The 20,876-nt window shown below is 40.6% G+C and overlaps 1 protein-coding gene and 1 long non-coding RNA gene across 3 annotated transcripts; one reads left to right on the plus strand and one right to left on the minus strand.

The window, feature by feature from the left end:
- Window positions 1-2,795: 2,795 nt before the first annotated feature.
- Window positions 2,796-20,053, minus strand: LOC118550337 (uncharacterized). Its single transcript, XR_004924500.2, has 2 exons — window positions 19,962-20,053; window positions 2,796-3,103 (listed from the first exon to the last, which is right to left on the minus strand). It is a non-coding gene; the product is annotated as an uncharacterized LOC118550337 (long non-coding RNA).
- NUPR2 (nuclear protein 2, transcriptional regulator) lies at window positions 10,104-11,035 on the plus strand. 2 transcript variants are annotated; one of them, XM_036115294.2, is made up of 2 exons: window positions 10,104-10,468; window positions 10,807-11,035. In XM_036115294.2, the coding sequence occupies exon 1, from the start codon at window positions 10,166-10,168 to the stop codon at window positions 10,460-10,462; it is 297 nt and encodes a 98-aa protein (XP_035971187.1). In that variant the 5' UTR covers window positions 10,104-10,165; the 3' UTR covers window positions 10,463-10,468; window positions 10,807-11,035. The 2 variants fall into 2 exon arrangements, with proteins under 2 accessions (XP_035971187.1, XP_035971186.1); XM_036115293.2 differs by having other exon boundaries at window positions 10,106-10,468; window positions 10,797-11,035.
- Window positions 20,054-20,876: the final 823 nt, after the last annotated feature.

Consider the following 20,876-nt stretch of genomic DNA (forward strand, 5'->3'; position numbering starts at 1 on the left):
ATTCTGTAATTTTGCTGAATTTATTAGTTATAACAGTTTTTTTGTGTGTATGTGTGGACTCTTTAGACTTTTCTACATATAAGATCATGTTATCTGCAAACAAGAATAATTTTACTGCTTCCTTTCCAATATATATGCCTTTTATTTCTTTTTCTTGCCTAATTGTTCTGGCTAGAACTTCCAACACTGTAATGAATAGAAGTGGTGAAAGCAGGCATCCTTGTCCTGTTCATGATCTTAGGGGGGGGAGTTTTCAGTCTTTTACCATTGAGTGTGATGTTAGTTGTGGGTTTTTCACATACGGCATTTTTTACATTGAGGAAGTTTCTTTCTATTCCTAGCTTGCCAAGTCTTTTATCATAAAAGGGTGATGAATCTTCACAAATGTTTTTTCTGCATCAACTGAAATGGTCATATGGTTTATTTTTTTCTATTCTGTTAATATGGTGTATTACATTAATTTTCTTATTTTTTTATTAAAGTATAACTGACATATGACATTATATAAGTTTTAGGTGTAAAACACAACAATTTGATATTTGTTTACACTGTGAAATGATCACCACAATAAATTTAGTTAACATCCGTCATCATACATAATTACAAAAATTTTTTTTCTTGTGATGAGAACTTTTAAGATCTACTCTCTTAGCAACTTTCAAATATGCAACACAGTATTATTAACCATAGTCACCATGATAGACATTACATCTCCATGACTTACTTATTTTATAACTGGAAGTTTGTTGATTTTCTTACACTGAAACATCTTGCATTCCAGGAACAAATCCCACTTGGTCTTGGTCTATAGTCCTGTTAATATGCTGCTACTAGCAAATTTTGTTGAGGATTTTTGCACCAATGTCCATAAAAGATATTGGTTTATAGTTTTCTTATAGTGTCTATCTGGCCATTTATGAGGGTAATGCTGACCTAACTGAATGAAGTAGGAATGTTCCTTCCTCTTTAGTTTTTTGGAAAGAGTTTGAGAAGGACTGGTGTTGATTCTCTTAAGGTTAGTAGACCCATCTGGTCAAGGACTTTTCTTTGTTGGGAGGTGTTTGATTACTGATTGAATCTTCTTACTAGTCATTAATTTATTCAGCTTTTCTATTTCTTCATGATTCAGTCTTGATAGGTCTGTGTTTCTAGGGATTTGTCCATTTCATCTAGGTTATCCCATTTGCTGGTGTAAAATTGTTCATAGTACTCTCATAGTTTTTCTTTTAATTTCTTTTAGATTGGTAAAATGTCTCCACTCTCATTTCTGATTTTAGTAGTTTGAGTCTCCTCTTTTTTTTCTTAGTCAATCTAGCTAAATGTTTGTCCACTTTGTTGATCTTTTCCCAAGAACCAACCTTTGGTTTGGCTTATTTTCTCTATCGTTTTTCTATTCTCTTTTTTATTTATATCCACTCTAATCTCTAACATTTCCTTCTGCTAGCTTGGGGTATAATTTGCTCTCCTTTTTCTGGTTCTTTACAATGTAAAGTTAGGTTGTTGATTTGAGTCCTTTCTTATTTCATGTATATGTTTACAGCCATAAATTTCCTCCCTTAGCACTACTTTTTCTGCATCCCTTAAGTTTTGGTATATTGTTATTCTGTTTTCATTTTTCTCAAGGTGTTTTCTAATTTCCCTTCTGATTTTTTTTCTTTGATCCATCAGTTGTTTAAGAGTTTATAGTTAATTTCAACATATTTGTGGATTTTCCAATCTTCCCTCTGTTATTATTTTCTAGCATCATTCCACTGTAATCAGAAAAGAAATTATGTATGATTTCAATTAAGACTTGTTTTGTGGTCTAACATATGGTCTATCCTGGAGAATGTTCCATGGGCATTTGAGAAAAATGTGTATTCTGCTGTTGTTGGTTCAACTGTTCTATACATGTCTGTTAGGTTTAATTGGTTTACATTGTTGTACAAGTCTCTTTTTTTTTTGAGTAGACTCCATGCCCAGTGTGGAGTCCAGTGCAGGGCTTGAACTCACAACCCTGAGATGAAGACCTGAGCTGAAATCAAGAGTTAGATCCTTAACCAGCTGAGGCACCCCAAGTCTTCTATTTTCTTATTGATCTTTTTTCTGGTTGTTCTATCCATTGCAAGTGGGTATTGATATGTCCAGCTATTATTGTAAAGCTGTTTATTTCTCCTTCAACTCTATCATTGTTTGCTTCATATACTTTGGATATCTAGTATTTTATACATGTATGTTTACAATTATTCTATCTTCTTGTGAATTTATCCTTTTATCAATATAAATGTCCTTCTTTGTCACTTGCAACAATTACTGACTTAAAGTCTTTTTTGTCTGATATTAGTATAACTACCCCAGCTCTCTTCTGGTTACCATTTAAAAAAAGATTTTATTTATTTATTTAAGAAATAGAGAGAGCACAAGCTGGTGAGAGAGGCAGAGGGAGAGGGAGAAGCAGACTCCCCTCTGGGCAGAGAGCCTGACATGGGGCTCAATCCCAGGGTCCTGGGATCATGACCTGAGCAGAAGGCAGACACTTAACTGACTGAGCCACCCAGGTTCCTCTCTTCTGGTCTCTTTTTCCATCCTTTCATTTTCAACCTATTTGTGTCCTTAGATCTAAAATGAGTATCTTGGGGGGCATCTGCAGGGAGCCTGCTTCTCCCTCTCCCTCTGCCCCTCCTCCCTGGTCTTGCTCTCTCTCTTAAATAAAAAAAATATTTTAAAGATAGAAGTACATAAAAGATTACATGAAGTCAATCAAAGGCAAACTTTAAGAACGAAGACCAAAAAGACTAAAAACTTTTATGATGGGCTGCAGAATAAATCAAGCACATCCTTGCTAATTTCAAAAACTACCAGTTCTTTATTGGTGAAAACATGAATCCAGATGGAATGGTTGCTCTGCTGGACTATTGTGAGGATGGTGTGACTCTACGTATGATTTTCTTTAAGAATGGTTTAGAAATGGAAAAATGTCAACTAATTTGGCTATTGCTTTGGATGTATCACTTGTTGTCATAACTGGCTGCTGCTCTTCATCCACACAACACCAGGACTTAGACATCTGATGTCATCTTAAACTCTTCATTAACTTGACTTTGATTTATTTGGAGTGGAGGCACTGTTTTCAAGAAAAAAAAAGTCATGTACGTTGTCTAAAAATAAAATGCATTTAAACTCAAGAATAAAATAAAATATAGGATATAGTTGGCTCATTAAAAAAAAAAAAAAACTATTCTGCTGGGGCACCTGTGTGGCTCAGTTGGTTAAGCGTCTGCCTTCGGCTCAGGTCATGATCTTGGGGTCCTGGGATCGGGCTCCCTGCTCAGCAGGGAGCCTGCTTCTCCCTCGTGTTCTCTCTGTCTCAAATAAATAAATAAAATCTTTAAAAAATCTATTTTGCCAATCTTTTTCTTTTGATTAGGGAGTTTTGTCCATTTATGTTTAAAGTAATTGCTGAAAGGGAAGTATTTACTTTTATCATTTTGTTATTTGTTTTTGTATGTATTATAGAAAATTACACATATTATGGCTTTTTTTGTTCCTCATCTCCTTTATTATGGCTTTCCTTTATGTTTAATTTTTTTGTAGTGACACTTTTGATTCCCTTCTCCTTTCCTTTTGTATTCTATAAATATTTTCTTTGTGGTTACCATGGGGATTGCATATCAAAGTTATAACAATCTATTTCAAATTGATACCAACTTGACTTCAATCACATACAACCAAAAACTGCTCTGGATACAACTAACACTATCTGTTATTGATATCACAAATTATATCTTTATGTATCATATACCCATTGACATAGATTTATAATTATCCCCATGCACTTGTCTCTTAAATCCTGTAGAATATAAAAAGTTGAGTTACAAACCAAAATTATAACAATACTGGTTTTTATATTTGCCCATGTATTTACCATTCACAGAGATCTTTAAATCTTTATATGGCTACAAGTTACTGTCTAGAATGCTTTCACTGTAACCTATAGGGCTCTCTGTAGCATTTATTGGAAGACAGGTCCCTTAGCTTTTATTCATCTGGAAATGTCTTATTTTCTCCCTCATTTTTGCTGGGTATGGAGTTCTCAGTTGACAGGTTTTTTTTCTTAGAGCACTTTAAATATTTAATTCCACTCCTTTTGGGCCTCCAAAGTTCTTGCTGATAAATTGGCTGCAAATTTTTAAAAAGATTTTAAAGTAATCTCTACACCCAATGTGGGGCTTGAACCCACAACCCCAAGATCAAGAGTCTCATGCTCCACTGACTGAGCCAGCCATGTGCCCAGGCTGCAAATTTTATTGAGGATCTCTTGCACATGATGAATCACTTTTCTCTCACTGCTTTGTCTTCTCTTTTGATAGTTTGATTATAATTTGTTTTGGTGTAGTCTCTTTGGGTTTAATCCTATTTGGAGTCACTGAGCTTCTTGGACTTGTAGACCCATATATTTCCTCAAATTTGTGAAGTTCTTGGTCATTATTTCTTCAAATAATCTCTGCCTCTTTCTTCCTCATGTCTCCTTCTGGAACTCCCATAATGCATATATTCATCCGTTTGATGATACCCCACATGTTCCTTTAGCTCTGTTCACAATTCTTCATTTCTCTCCTCAGATTGGATAATTCCATATGTCCTATCTTCAAGTTCACTGATTCTTTGCCTGCTCAACATCTGCTGTTGAGCCCCTCTAATTAATTTTAAATTGTTATTGTATTTTTTAGCTCAAGATTTTTTTAGTTCCTTTTTATAATTCCTACCCCTTTTTGATATTCTCATTTTGTTCACATATAATATTCATGATTTCCTTTAGCTTTTTGTGTTTTTATTTAGCTCTTTCGGGGTATTTAAAGATAGTTTTTTTTTTTTAAATCTTTATCTAGTAAGTCTGATGCTGTGCTTTTTCAGGGATAGTTTCTGCCAGTTTATTTTCTTCCTTTAAATGGGTCATGTTTTCCTGTTTCTTTGCATGTCTTGTAATTCTGTTGGTGTTGAAAATTGGGCATTAGAAAGAACCCATCTCTCCTAGTCTTTGCAGACTGGTATTGCACTCAAGCATTCCTTCTCTAGTTATCTGGCTCTTCTCTAGACCTTGAGATCAGCTTGAGGTCCCTTCTGAGTAGATGTCTTCCCTCAGCTTGTGTGGCTTTACTAATTCCCCCGTATACATGGCTACTTTTGAATGTCTTAATTTTCCACAGTCTCACCCAGCTTCTCGGGGCTCTAGATAATCTCTTCCCTCAGGCATCTGTAGGTCTGTAGTCTGTCTGCAGCTTTCTTGAGCAGTGCCCACCACTTTTCCACCTGAGCTTTGGGTTAGACAAAGCAGATACAAGTCCTTCAGTCCCCAGGCAGGTTAGACTGTTACAAGTAAGATCTGCTCAGGGCGCCTTGGTGGTTCAGTCATTAAGCGTCTGCCTTCGGCTCAGGTCATAATCCCAGGGTCCTGAGATCAAGCCCCACATCAGGCTTCCTGCTCAGCGGGAAGCCTGCTTCTCCCTCTCCCACTCCCCCTGCTTGTGTTCCCTCTCTCGCTGTCTCTGTCTCTCCATCAAATAAATAAATAAAATCTTAAAAAAAAAAAAAGCAAGTAAGCTCTGCTCTGCTCTCTCTGGTTTGAAGGAGGGAATTGGGGACTGGGCTGCTGCCTCTTTCTGGCCAAGACCATTGCTATGCCATGAAAGGTGTGAGGCAAGAACAAGTAAAAACAGTATAAAATCTCCTACTGTTTTGAATGTGATTTTTTTTCTTGATTGGGTATTTATTTTAACTGTTTACCAGAACTCCTACAGGATTATTTTAGCCAGTTTCTGGGTGGTTTTTTTTTTTTTTTTTTTTTTTTTTTGGTTTTGGTTTATTTGTTCGTTTGTTTTAATGTCTTGTGTGGGAACAAGAGTTTGGCACTTCCTAGGCTACTAATTGCTCGTGTCACTTTTGGTGTCTTCATTTTGCCCTTTGCTCCAATACCACCTCCTCAAAAAGAACTTCTGTGTCTAAAATATCACATTCATGACATTTTCATGCTGCATATTTCTTAATTGCACTTATCACTGAGAGATCATATATTACATATTTTTTATGGTCTGCCTCTTCTAGAATAAAATGCATGAGAGCAGGGAACTTTATCCTAAAAGTCTAAAACAATATCTAGCACATGATACACGTTTAGTAAATATATTTTGAATGAATGAATGAGGTTTAAATTATTTAAATTTCACTCACTTTCATTAACAGTTTTTAATGGTTTTGGTTGTTTATACATACATATATGTATTTATTTAATAGGCATATATTTTATACCTACTGTGAGCTGGAGACAGGGGTGGGGGCAAAGGTGTTTCTAATCTTATAGGGGAGCTAGAAAAATCCACAAGTAATGCAAATGCATGAATAAATGGGGAAGAGAAAGAAGTGTTGAATATAAGCTGTAGTCACCTCTGAGTTTGCAAATGACTGGGCTGAATCTCCATTTTTCTTTCCACTACCTTATGAGGTAGTTGCCATAATTCTTTAGAAAGTGATGAGATAGAGCTTTATAAACTGTGTGTGCATGGTTATGCTAACATGAAGAATTAAAGTCTGCTCCTGGAGTATGATTGTTAGTTGTTTAATCCCCTGGATCTGGAGTCAAACCACTAAATAAGGTACAAAGTCCACTTTAAAATCTTACTGCAATGATATCATCAGAATCAATTCAGAGTTCTGGGGCAAGAGAGCAAGACAGATGGTGGCACCTGCTTTTAAATATCATCTCAGAAGCAAGGAGGGCAGGAATGTTTAGGAATCTGTGAACCAACAACTAAGGAGTTTATATGAAGAGGCATAGTAATATGGAAGAGACAATTACCTAGGGATCAGAAGATCTCACTCTTAGCCTGGCTCTGCTTCTTTTTTTTTTTTTTTTAGGATTTTATTTATTTATTTGACACAGAGAGACACAGCAAGAGAGGGAACACAAGCAGGGGGAGTGGGAGAGGGAGAAGCAGGTTTCCCGCCGAGCAGGGAGCCCGATGTGGGGCTCGATCCCAGGACCCTGGGATCATGACCTGAGCCGAAGGCAGACGTTTAACGACTGAGCCACCCAGGCGCCCCCAGCTCTGTTATATAACCTTGGGGAACTTGTTAAACTGTTTCCTCATCTGGAAAATTGGGACAGTAATATTTCACAGGGCTTTTGTAAAGACCAAGAAACATAATACATAGCCTTAAGATTGTTGTGTCTAAATCCATTCTCTACACTAAAAAGATCAAGGACTCCTTGGGGAAATGGCTGATTCCAGGTCTGGGGCATACAATGTATAGGATGAGCCTGGATGGACATCTTGGTTTACCAGAAAACAAAGGCATTCTCCAAGACTACTAGATTAATGCCAATAGAACATAGGAATTACATGAAGGAGCTCCCACTGGCCAAAGATGGAACAATTTGAGCATTAAAAAAATTATAAAAATGAATGAAATGGATTGAACACATTGTGTTTTAAAAAGAGCCATGTCCATCAGAACCCTGAAAACCCATCTTTTTTTTTTTTTTTTAAGATTTATTTATTTATTTATTTGACAGAGAGAGAGACAGCAAGAGAGGGAACACAAGCAGGGGGAGTGGGAGAGGGAGAAGCAGGCTCCCCGCCGAGCAGGGAGCCCGATGCGGGGCTTGATCCCAGGACCCTGGGATCATGACCCAAGCCGAAGGCAGACGGCCAATGACCGAGCCACCCAGGCGCCCCTGAAAACCCATCTTTAAAAGGGAATTAGGGGCACCTGGCTGGCTCAGTTGGAAGAGCATGTGACTCTTGATCTCTGGGTCATGGGTTCGAGCTCCACATTGGGTGTAGAGATTAAACAAACAAACAAACAAACTTTAAAAAATTAAAGGGAATTAAACATTTGTTTTGCCTTTCTTGTCATAATGTATTTCAGGGTAACCAAATGGCCTAGGTTCATGAAAGAAAGAATTCTAGCAAATAAATGTGGAAGGAATGATTGAATTAGAAAATTACATTTCATAGCCCATAATGAAATAATAGCAAATGAACATAATAGCAAATAAAGCAATGAACTATAGATGAAATCATTAGATAAAAGTTTATGTGGAACCTCAATTTCAAGGAAAGGCTGTTACCACCTGAGTTCACTGATAAGTCATAACATCACTAAAATTGAGACAATAAACTATGGTGGATATCCTGGTGTGATGCCAACACACTTTACTTCCTAGGAAGTTTTCTTGTCCCCAAAATTGAATCTGAGTATAAACAAGCCTCTAGATCCAACCTCAATTTATAGGAAATATGGAAGAGAGAGGAACAAGTTAAATGACACCACAAAGAAGCAGACAAATCCACGAAGTGGGACATTTTACAGGACAACTGACCCAGTTTCTGCAACAAGTCAATGTCAGGGGAAAATGAAAAGGACAGGGAGACTGCCCTAGAATATGAGACTTCCAAGCAAGCTTCATGTATAGATTTCATGTATATTCTGAACTGTATTCTGATGTCTTTTAGACAATCAGAGAAATGTTCTGGACTGGGTATTAGCTAATAACAGGACTGGTTGATTTTGTCAGGTGTGAAAATAACACTGCAGTAAGTCTAGTTTTGTAGAGCTGTATATGGAGAAATATAGGGGTGAAATGACATTAGGTCTGCAGCAGAGGAAAACAGAAAGGGATATATATAAAGCAAATGTGACAGGATCTTGATAATTGTTGAATCCGTGTGATGGGATATGGGAGTTCATTGTTCTATTCTTTGGACTTTTAAGATATCTGAATATTTTCATAACAAACTGAAAAGATTTTTTTAAAAAAGATCATGCGTCGGAGAAAAGTAAAAGGATAAATATTAGTTTCTCTTTTTCGCAATAGCAAATGTAAGACGTGGGTGGAAGAGAAAATCCTTTCGGTATTTTATTAAAAACACTCTCCCGGGACTTGTTCATTTAAGGAACCACCAAAATTGCCCTCAGAGCGTGGTATGTAGGCCACGCCCCACCAGGGAGAGGTCTTCACAGCGCCGAAGAAAAAAATCTCAAATCGCGCAACAAACAGCAAGATCGAATATCTGGGAAGGCCTTTTTTTTTTTTTTTTTTAAGTAGGGAATTATTTTTGATCTATTAAAAAGAAAATCCCCGAGACGATAGCTGCAATTTTTGTGGGAAGAGAATTATCTGGGCTAGTTAAACCTCACCCAAACGAAGGCGTTCTTCGCAGTAACTCCCTGAGAGCAGCGTTTGGAGAGACAGTAACTAGGTAATGAGACCTGGGAGTCGCCGCGGAGCCTGGAGTGCCGCGGGGCGCAAAGACTCCCGCCCTGCGCTGCAGCTGCCGCCTCGGCGAGGGGGGGAGACCCGGCCTTTTCGGGCGCGGTCACCCGGCCTGATCGCTCTCGCACCCCCGGGCTAGCCCGCGGGGGCCGGACACAGCTAAGTCCCCTGCACCGCCGCTCCCTACTCCGGGCCCTCACCCCAAATTGCCGGCGCGCCAAGCTAACAAGTTTGGCGTCCCCTGACCGGAGGACCTGGGCACCCGCGAATAATGCGAAGTCGCGCGCCGTTCCAGGCTCTGTAGCAGGCCTTTAATAATCTCTCGCTTAATATCATTCATTCATACTCCTTACCAAAAACGGGGACGGCGGGAAGGAGAAAGAGCTAATGTATGTGTGGCCTTTCCAGCCACAAGTACTTTTAGCGCTTTGATGGCCTTCCTTTCGATCTTTTATATAGGTAGATGTTTTAAAAATACGTTACTGGAATACCAGAGATAGTCTTCAAAGCGAATTTTTCACTTTACATCATTACTGAGCACTTTCTCATGTCATCAAACAGCCTAACAAATGACTGCCGATAAAAGTCCTCCGGAGGAACGCATGGCCCGTGTTCTTTAAGCAGTCCCTCACCGTTGTTGACACTTGGGTAGTTTTCCAGTTCGGGCCGACAGATACAAAACGTTCAGTCGGATTTTGCCAAACGCCCCTCTCCCGCCAGCAGCGCACAGGCTGCCAGAGAAAAGCGTCACGCTTCCTGGGACCGCAGTGCCGGGAGCCTGGCGTGCGCCTCCTTCCGGGCTCTGTGACGTCACCCGTCAGCCCCACCCCCGCGGGCAGAGCCAATCGAAACGCGGGGCAGGTCCCTCCAGAAGCGCGCGCGCGCGGGCGGGCGGCCCCGGGGCGCGGCGCGATGGACGCGCTCCTTCTAAGCGCCCAGGCCCAGCTCCGGCCGCAGCCGCCCGAGAGGTGGCCGCCCGTGAGCTCCGAGGAGGAGCTCTACGAGTGCCTGGATTACTACTACCTGCGCGACTTCCCGGCCTGCGGGGCCGGGCGCAGCAAGGGTCGGACGCGGCGCGAGCGGGAACTGCGCACCAACTGGCCAGTGCCCGGCGGCCACGAGCGCAAAATCGCGCAGAAGCTCCTCAACGGCCAGCGGAAGCGGCGCCAGCGGCAGCTGCAGCCCCGGGCGCGCACTCGGCTCGGCTGAGCGCAGGTGCGTGCGGGCTGCAAGCGGCCGGAGCCCCGGGAAGCCCCGCGAGCACCCTGGCCGCCCGCGCGCCTCTCGCGTCGGCCGTCTGCAGCCGGGCAGTGTCGCCCCCTTCCGAGGCCGCTCCGCGTTGGCGAGTCACAGCTGAACCCCCTAAACGCCCAGCTCCTCTCTGGGCTGCAGTCAGAATAGTGTAAACCGCTACCTTTTGGATTTTGTAGTTGGGAGAAGAGGCTAGGAAATGCAGAAAACATCTTTTTAAAAAAATATAAGTGAAGAATTTACTTCCAGTGCCTATGCATGGGCTAAAGAGAATAATTTATTTTTTTGTCAGTTTTCTGCAGGATACCCGAAGGCCCTGATAAAAGTATTTTCTCTGACTCCAGCTGTAACTGTGGTCGTAAGGGGGAGAATCCGTGTTGGTCGACATGACTTCTTTTCCACGTCGCTTAAGTTTACCGCTTCAGTATCTTTTCCTTACTGATTGTTAATTAAGTAACATCCAAGTGTCCAAGTGGGTATGCCCTTTTAGGGTTTTTAATTAAAAGCAGCAAGAACGGCATTTGAACTCTTCTGGTGGTTTTGTTTTGTTTTGTTTTTTTCAGTTGCTACGGTAACTCGTTTCAAGTCCGCAAATGAACAAATAAGTTCATCTTATGTGTAAGCAAGATGAATAGGGGGGAACGAAGATAGGAATCTGTACAAGATTTCATAGATGTGGTGTGCAAGTTTAATATTTGCCAGAACAGGAATATTTTCCGTTGTAATAGTGTACATTGAACATTTGCTAGGTTCTCTGCAATGTTGATCTCACAACAAGCCTTTCAGGTGGACGCTGCTATCTCCCATTTTATAGAGGGGATTCTGAGGCAAAGGACTTCAAGTCACTCTTCAGAGGTCATACAGCTAGTTACAAAGGACACCAGGGATAGCAGATACTCGAAAGCATTCCCTCCTTCCAGCATCACAGTTTTCCTCTATCATATGCAAGATTCTGTTCAGAACCACCCACAAACTCCACGTTCAAAGACAAGAGTTGAATTGGGGCTTAAAAATTATACACACAATGTCAGTGTCATGGTGGCTGTCCTTTCTCTTCAGCCTGCATTCCGTTAGGCCTCTGTGCCCAGTGGTGAGCTCTTCTAAGGAGAGAAGAGTGCTGTGTACTGGAAGGAGCAACCTGAATTTTAATCCCCACTATGACTATTCATCGCTGTGGCTTTCGGCACACTTCTGAGATAACTACTTTCAAGTTACACCACGCTTCTGGTTTCTCATTTGTAAAATGGGAATGATACCGGATTACTGTACCAAATTATGGATTATAGATTAAATATATAAATCATCTCACACAGTTAAGGGCCTGGCACATGGCACATAAGAGGAACTCAATAAGTAGCAACTATTTTTAAGTTTACAGAACACAATCCCTTCTTCCTCTCTAGTCCAAGTGTTATATTCTTCATTTACTATATTCAGAAGAATGAATAGAGTTTGCTAGAGTAGGAGTCCTGGTTTTGACGAGTCAAACACCTGTATGAACTTGGGCAAGCTGCTTAAACTCTTTTTTTTTTTTTTTTTTTTAAAGATTTTATTTATTTATTTGAGAGAGAGAGAATGAGAGAGAGAGCATGAGAGGGGGGAGCGGGAGAGGGAGAAGCAGACTCCCTGCCGAGCAGGGAGCCCGATGTGGGACTCGATCCAGGGACTCCAGGATCATGACCTGAGCCGAAGGCAGTCGCTTAACCAACTGAGCCACCCAGGCGCCCAAGCTGCTTAAACTCTTAAGTTATCTGTCCCTTATCTATAAAATGGGTATAATACTGTACCTATTTCAAGAGCTCTTGTGAGGTGTCGGGCGCCTGGGGGGCTCAGTTGGTTGAGCGACTGCCTTCGGCTCAGGTCATGACCCTGGAGTCCTGGGATCGAGTCCCACATCGGGCTTCCCTGCTCAGCAGGGAGTCTGCTTCTCCCTCTGACCCTCTTCCCTCTCGTGCTCTCTATCTTGTTCTCTCTCTCTCAAATAAATAAAATCTTAAAAAAAAAAAGTTCTTGTGAGGTGTAAATAAAATAATACATGTAAAGCTCTTAGTGCCTGGTATATAATAGGCCCTCACATGATTAGTATTTGTGCTGCTGAAGCAAGCACAGCACTTACATTGTTAGTAATGTTTCCATTGCCACTGTCTTGGCCTTCAGGATTTTTCCTTACTCCTACTCTCCTGCTGTGTTTCAGAGATACCATGTCCAGATTAATCTTCCTGAAGACCATTTTAAACATTAAAAAAAACCCTCAAGGACTGCTCTAACCCTGTAGGATAAAAAGCCTAGATTCCTTACATTGTGCTGGAAATCATCTATTAGATTTTCTTCAATTTTGTATCACAACTTCCAAAAACACACTTGGTACTTGACACAGATCTTCTGTCCTGTCCTCACCATATTCGATTCTGCTTCTTCATGTGAATCTGTGCTGTCCTACTTAGCATGCCCTTTTCCCCTTTATCATTTTAATCTTTCTAAAATAAATTCCACCTGTACTTATTTTAAGTGCCACTTTCTCTCCGAATCTTTCACCCACAGTGAATATCCATCCCTTTGAAATCCATAGAACTTCATTTAAACACCACCTAACCACTTGTGTATATAGTATTTTGTATTTTTTTTATTTTATTTTTTTAAGATTTTATTTATTTGACAGAGAGAGCACAAGCAGAGGGAGAGGGAGAAGCAGGCTCCCCACTGAGCAGGGAGTCCGATGCGGAACTCGATCCCAGGACCCTGAGATCATGACCTGAGCGAAAGGCAGCCACTTAACAGACTGAGCCACCCAGGCATCCCGTATTTTGTATTTTTAGATCAACAGTTAAAAATTCATTCATTGGTTCATTCTTTTTTGTCTGGTATGTGCAAGGCACTGCAGTCACATAAGTATGTCTTAGTTATCCAATGGAAAAAATTAGATTTAGAGTGTAAGGACCTTAGTGTAAGGACCTTAGGGCTAATGTCAGTTCGTACACAATTCCCAATTCATCACAATCCCAGACAGACATAAGCCATGTTAAAGCAACACTCTGTAGGTGTTCTAACGAGATTTTGCTCACCTTAGATACTAAAACTTTCATAGTTTAAATATAGTAACTGTAGAAATTGTGTATTAGTTACCTATTGCTGTGTAATAAATTACTCCAAAACCTAGTGGCTTACAGCAACAGATACTTATCTTAGTTTCCAGAGGTAAAGAATTCAGAAGTGGCTAACAGGGTGGTTTTAGCTTAGGGTCATGATGTTGGACAGAAATTAGGCTCCACTTTTTGAAAGAAGTGTCAAAGAATCTGTGGACCTATTTTAAACCACCATGGTATGCTTAATTACTAAAAGTGTGTTCATTTTAGACAAATTGGAAAATATGAACAGCAAAAACAAAAAAAAAGGAAGCAATCACTATCCAGTCGGTAACATCACTACTTAAGTGTACATAATTCAAGTCTTTAAAATATGTATGAACTTTCTCAGAATATAAACATATCCTACTCTTCCATTTAATATATTGTGAAGATACTTTCATGTCAGGTATTCTTTCATAATATTTTAAATGGCTGTATAACATTTCATCATGTGTATGAATCATAACATATAATTCTATATTGTAGGACACTTAAGTTATTTATTGATTTTCCCTATTTTATACAACTTGTTAAATGAACATCTTTATAGCTAATTTCTTTACACATTCATGACTGTTTCTTGAATTCCTAGATGTGGAATTTCTGGGAACAGGTTTGCACAATTTTAAAACTTCTGGTACCTACCACCTGACTAGAATTTTATTGCAATCATCAGGGGTCCATTCATCCAAACATTGGTATCACATATATGTAACAATTCCTCCAAGAGTTATTTGTTCAAATTTTGATCACTATATGTGAATTTGTTGAGAATGACTGAAATCACTATGGAATGAGAAGTTGTTACATAAATTTTACTAAAGAGTGATCTTCAGCAGCCTATCTCGCCTGGGGGAAGCCATGGCCGCAAGTTAGAGCCGCATAGCCATTGGGTCCCCTCAGAACACAGTCATATAATTCTGGGCCCCTTTAACTGCGGTCAAGATATCAAGGGCTATTCAGTTTTGGAGGGCCATATTTTGAATTTGTGTAATAAAAGACTGTCCGTTGTCACTTTGTAGGGACCAAGGGAGTCCAAATCTAGGGACAATTTCTCTTAGCAAAGTTTTTGCCACCTCCATGGCTTTTTTACCCGAATCAGGAGCCTGGTGTAAACCCTGTATTACCTTCCATTGGTTATTTTTGGGTATAAAGATTTTTCCCTCATTATTAACAAGCCAGTCCTGTGCATTTCTTGGTCTGAATAGACTGGACTTACAGACTTTATTGGAGTTAAGGCTGGTAAAAGACTTAATATTTGTTTATTTTGTGCTGCCCGCTTGGCTGCACGGTCTAGTGAACTGTTTCCTTTAGATTCTAAGGTCATATTCTTTGATGTCCTTTGAGGTGAATTACAGCTACTTCCTTAGGTAGGTGTACAGCCTTAAGAGTAATAATTTCAGACCCATATTTGACTGGGGTGTTATGGCTTGATAATAACCCCCTTTTCTTCCAAATTGCTCCGTGGGGGACGCCTGGGTGGCTCAGTCGGTTAAGCGTCTGCCTTCGGCTCAGGTCACGATCCCAGAGTCCTGGGATCATCCCTCATGGGGCTCCTTGCTCAGCGGGGAGCCTGCTTCTCCCTCTGCCTGGGGCTCCCCCTGCTTTGTGTGCTCTCTTGTGATCTCTCTCTCACAAATAAATAAATAAAGTCTTTATTAAAAAATTGCTCTGGGGGCACCTGGGTGGCTCAGTTGGTTAAGCAACTGCCTTCGGCTCAGGTCATGATCCTGGAGTCCTGGGATCGAGTCCCGCATTGGGCTCCCTGCTCGGCAGGGAGTCTGCTTCTCCCTCTGACCCTCCCCCCTCTCATGCGCTCTCTCTCTCTCATTCTCTCTCCCTCAAATAAATAAAATCTTTTAAAAAAAAAAAATTGCTCTGTGGGCATGTAGGACTAGGAAAGCATATTTGGAGTCAGTATAAATTAATTTTTAAGGCTTTGGCAATTGCAAGCACGAGTGAGCACCATAGCATACCCAGCTTTTCTTATTCCCTTTTCTTTGAAACTATTGCCATCAGTAAACCAACTGTCATCGGCATTTTCAATAGGGGAATCTTTTAAATCTGGTTGACTAGAATAAATAAGATCAATAACCTCTGAACAGTTATGCTCTATAGAAGTATGATGGTCAGGTCCAGACATAAGGGTAGCTGGGTTTAAAGTCTGACAGGTTTCAAGTATTATTTAAGGCGTATCTATAAGCATAACCTGGTATTTAATAAGTTGGCCTCCCATCATCTATTGGTGGCCTTTGGTCTCTAAGACACTCTGGGCCTGATGAGAAGTCATTATAGTCAGGGGCTGTCCTATAGTGAGTTTTGAGGCTCCTTTTACCAGGAGGACTATTGTATGTGTGGCTAAAGGCTTTGTTTGCCATTGTACCTCAATAGAGGTGGCTTTTAGGATAAATATGACTAAGGCATAATACCATCAAGAAGACCTCTGTTTGAGGTCCAGCATTAATAATATCCTAATTACAAGGAATCACTAGCAAGTGGGAGAAGACTTGTCTCAAGAGATAAGGGCATCCCCAAGTGTATCATCCAATCTAATCATAAAGAAAGTAGGGTCATCCATTATCTCCACAAGTCCATAGTTAACCCCATAGAGTGGGGTATGCTCTGGCTTTCAAGGAGCAATTTTGTCATCCCAGCCACATAGAGTTGGTCAAGGTGATAGCTGAGTTATACAATTGTTGGGGAATCTATCCCATTTCCCAGTTGTTCAAATAATCATAAGCCCATGGGGTCCTGTTATTAGCCCCACAGAATAACAAGCAAGAAGACTGCTTATATGTGAGCTATTGTGGCAATTTCTCTTGAAGTTTATCTCAAGTTGTCTAGCTAAAGCAAACAACATCTAAGGACAATCAAAACTAGGATTTAACATCCACAAAGTTGGGTTATTGAAACATAATTTTTCCCTCTAAAATAACCCTCATTTCCAGAGATAGCCAGGTCAAGACTAATTTGTTTGCAAAACAAGTCAAATTTTAACAAACTTGGCCTAATTATTTACATAAGTTCAGCAAGAATAATGATCATATAGATCTTTTAGAATCTGCTTTATTGGAACTTTTATAAGGAATCTCTAGGTTGAACTTTTAGTAGGCTCTCCAGACCAGAAGCCAAGCCAAGTACTTGCCATCAGACATGCCTTATAATACTTGTAGGGGGAATTCCTCTTTGCAAGGTGCCCAAAGTATCCTGAGGCTCCTGCACCTGCCAGGAGGTGATATTCTTTACTCACCTGGTGAGTAAACCAGGTGCTGGGAACTCTTTAGCAAGGTATCAGGCCAACATTTCCAAGGGGCTTTATGGCTCCAGGTTTCATAAAGTCAACCTTAGTTCCTGAAAGCTGTTTGGTCGTATCTGAATCTATGCATGTCTCTCTCAAATATGACATTCCAGTCAAAGCCTTGGTAAAATAACCAATATTTCCAATGGTGTCCTATTACAAGGAGAACAGTCTTTTTTTTTTTTTTTTTTTTTGTCGTTGATTCATTTGAGACAGAGGGAGAAGGAGAATATGAACAGGGGAGAGAGAGAGAAGAGCCAGATGAGGGGCTCAATCCCAGGACCCTGAGATCATGACCTGAGCTGAAGGCAGATGCTTAACCATCTGAACCACTCAGGTTCCCCAGGAGAACAGATTCTTTTTTTTTTTTTTTAAAGATTTTATTTATTTATTTGACACAGAGAGAGAGAGAGAGGAATCACAAGTAGGCAAAGTGGCAGGGAGCGGCAGAGGGAGAAGCAGGCTCCCCGCTGAGCAAGGAGCCCGATGTGGGACTCGATCCCAGGACCCTGGGATCATGACCTGAGCCGAAGGCAGACGCTTAACGACTGAGCCACCCAGGCGCCCCACGGAGAACAGATTCTTATTGAACTTATGCAAATGACTATGATTGGAAGAAGGAATACTTACTGAGACCTTTTTGAATTTCAAAGGGTCCAGGTAGAAAAGTTAAATGCTTCAGTATGTTCACAAATGAATACTTTATCATGTTTCTGTAAGTCATAGACATCTTAAGAGAAAGTTTGCTTAATGTGAAAGAGTAAACATTAGAGAACCAGCAATATTTCAAACAAGAGTCACAAAACTATAATCATCCTTTTAGTTCATTTAGTCCCATGTTACTAATTCTTGTTTAATTTGAATGCAGCTTTTTAGTTAGTTCTGGAAATTCTTACCCATTTCAGTTTTGATCTTAAAGATACTGAATACCTGTATTTGTCCTAAAAGTCCTTTTTATGGACTTCCTTGAAGATGAAACTCATTTTGCAAGAGAATTAGAACAATTATAAATGACAAAAACTCAGAAATGGACATTGTTAATGATCTGATATGAGAATTCATTATGATGCAATTGACTGGGAAACTCAGTTATTTCTGTGACATGTAATTCAATAGCCAGAACATCGAGTGATAATGACCTTATACCAAACAAACAAGTCTAATTAGTCAAGATTTTGGTTCTGATTTAAATCTTGGGGAAGTTTGTTGAAACCTTAGAAAGTTTTAAAGCACATGCCTAAATAGGATTAGGGATGGTCAAAGACCTGATAAAGGCAAAACATAGAAAATGGTTTTTCTGGGCAGGCAAAGAGAAAACAACTATTTACATTTTCTTATCAAGAGCAGACCAACAATTCAAGAAAACTTTGTCCTTTTAACAGAGAGAAAGCTGACTTTCAATCTTATACCAATGTACTTTTAAAATCCATTCATTTCAATCGTAGTCCATCCTGACCACACCTAAAATTCCTTTCCAAAGGTTTCCCATCACAAACCTACAACTTTACTTTGCATTCAGATTTTGTCCCAAGCCATTTCTTTCCAACCAGTCTCATTTAGGACAAAATTACCTTCGTTTACCTTCAACAAAAATGCATTTCCATTCCTTATGATGTGGGAAACAAAAGCAGAAGAAAAATTATTAAATTTCCTTACTACCCGCTGACAAGTCCTTGAAACAGGTAGAGTGACATTTCTCTAGGGACTCAACTGCCTTGATATTGACACTTTGCTAAGGGCAAAAGACAATCCTAGCCTGACCCCCCAACCCCCAGGATCCTGTAAGCCTACTTTAGCATATAAAAATTCCTTTAGAAATTTCCTTTATCACTAAACCCCCCAAGCATATGGCCCACCGATATATATCTGAAGGGTCTCATGACTAAGGTTTTATTAGACGGTAATAAATGACCTTTTCCCAACAATAGCTAGCCCCTTCAAGGTCCTGGAAACCTTGCTTCCAAAATTCCTTAGACACTTAACGCTATCCCTAACCACCTCCCAACTTGAAAGTATATAATGGGCCACTCCTCATGACCCCATTGCAGCTCTTTCTGCCCATGGGTCCTGTCCCCGTGCTGTAATAATTCACCTTTTTGCACCAAAGACGTCTCAAGAATTCTTTCTCCTACATCACTTATATCTTTCTTACACATACAGAGTTGCTTTTATTTCCATCAGTCTTACAGTTAGTAGAATTTTTTCACTTTTAGAAATCTTAGTCTCCAGTGAAAACTAAGTAGTAACCAACTAGGAACTGTTTCACCCAAACTTTTTAGACGGCAATTTTATTTTATTTTTTTAATTTTTAATTTTTTTTTTTAAAGGTTTTATATATTTGACAGAGAGAAAGACAGCCAGAGAGGGAACACAAGCAGGGGGAGTGGGAGAGGGAGAAGCAGGCCTCCTGCTAGTTATAGCCATTAACCCGGGAAATGAGTGAAGAAGAAGCCCCCACATCTGTTAGGAGGAAGAACAGGGAGCAGGGAGCCCGATGTGGGGCTTGATCCCAGGACCCCGGGATCATGACCCGAGCCGAAGGCAGACGCTTAACGACTGAGCCACCCAGGCGCCCCTAGACGGCAATTTTATGAATCTATTAAGCACAAAGCATGTTTACCAAGAGACTCAAATATCCTTAGTTTCTTTGCAATAAGAAGTCAAAAGTGCAAACCTACATTCAGTAATCAATGATTTAGCACTTTATCCTATTTGGAAAAGACCTAGATGCCCAATGAATTTAATCCCACTCATCATCCAAGCAAAACTTTAGTTTCAGGTTACCAAAGACTTTAAAAGCAATTACCCATGAAAATTTTGATAAGACAATTAACCATCATTTTAGTCATCTTTTTACTAACAAATTGCAACAGAGATAACATGAGGTTATTTGACCTTCAGCAAACCTCGATAGAATAAAAGTCTCACATTTAGTGCTAACTTTAAAGACAGGTCTATCTTAAACCAACAAATTTAACTTAGTTTAAATACTAAATTATGTTCCACCTGGATCCTTCCCATTGTCAGTTTTTACCTGAGACGCTGGTGGGGAAATCTGGAGTGGGCGGTGTTAGGTCCAGGGGGTGCTCTTCTTGCTCCTTTATAGCGAGGGAAGGAGCCATGATGCCTGAGGCCCAGAGGATGGTCTAGAAGCCAGTTATGCAGGCCACACCCAGGTGGTGTGGAAATAGAAAGGGGGAGGGGGAGACAGAAGAGGCCAAGTGCTGCCAGAAGGCAGAGAAAGGGTTCCCGGTTCCAGAGCTCATCAGCTCCAACAGAGGCACAGACGCCATGTTTTCCTGCCAACAAGTGGGAATAGGCAGTCCATGTTGGGCTGGAGAAGACAGGGAATTTCCCCGAAACAAAGGGAGTTTCAGCAGCTGCTTGGGAATATCCCTCAAAGTTCCCGTCCCGAGGGAGACTAACCACAGTTGGCTCTAGTTATAGCCATTAACCCGGGAAATGAGTGAAGAAGAAGCCCCCACATCTATTAGGAGGAAGAACAGTGAGAGAGTCAGAGTCCCCTTTGCTAGGGAGGGCCTGTGTTTCCTCCAGCAACCTGGGTTAATTCGGAGGCTTATTTAGATAACTATCATCCAATATGTCAGCGTGTGGAGGGGGCTTACTAGCCAGAATGTTCAGGCAAAATTCTGCAAGAGGCCCTTTTAGGTCGAGGTCTTGGTGTAGAGCAATGAAGGCTAGGTATGAGCAATGAAGTTACCCTAGATCTATTTGCCCTATTTCCTGCAGAGGAGCTCTAATAGATCCCGCTGAGGCCATGCAGTGTTACAGGAGCTCAGTCCTTTCCTAAGTTTTGCAATCTGTTTCCAGGGGGTTAAAAGGCACCCCAAGGGAGAGTCCTTGGGAACTGAAGAAAAGAGAAGGTCCATTACCTAGAAAATCCCCCTGCCCCCCACTCCTGACTCCCAGGTGGCGTTCCAGGGTAAGT

This window comes from Halichoerus grypus, chromosome 6 (genome assembly GCF_964656455.1).
Source record: "Halichoerus grypus chromosome 6, mHalGry1.hap1.1, whole genome shotgun sequence".
NCBI classification, from domain to species: Eukaryota; Metazoa; Chordata; class Mammalia; order Carnivora; family Phocidae; genus Halichoerus; species Halichoerus grypus.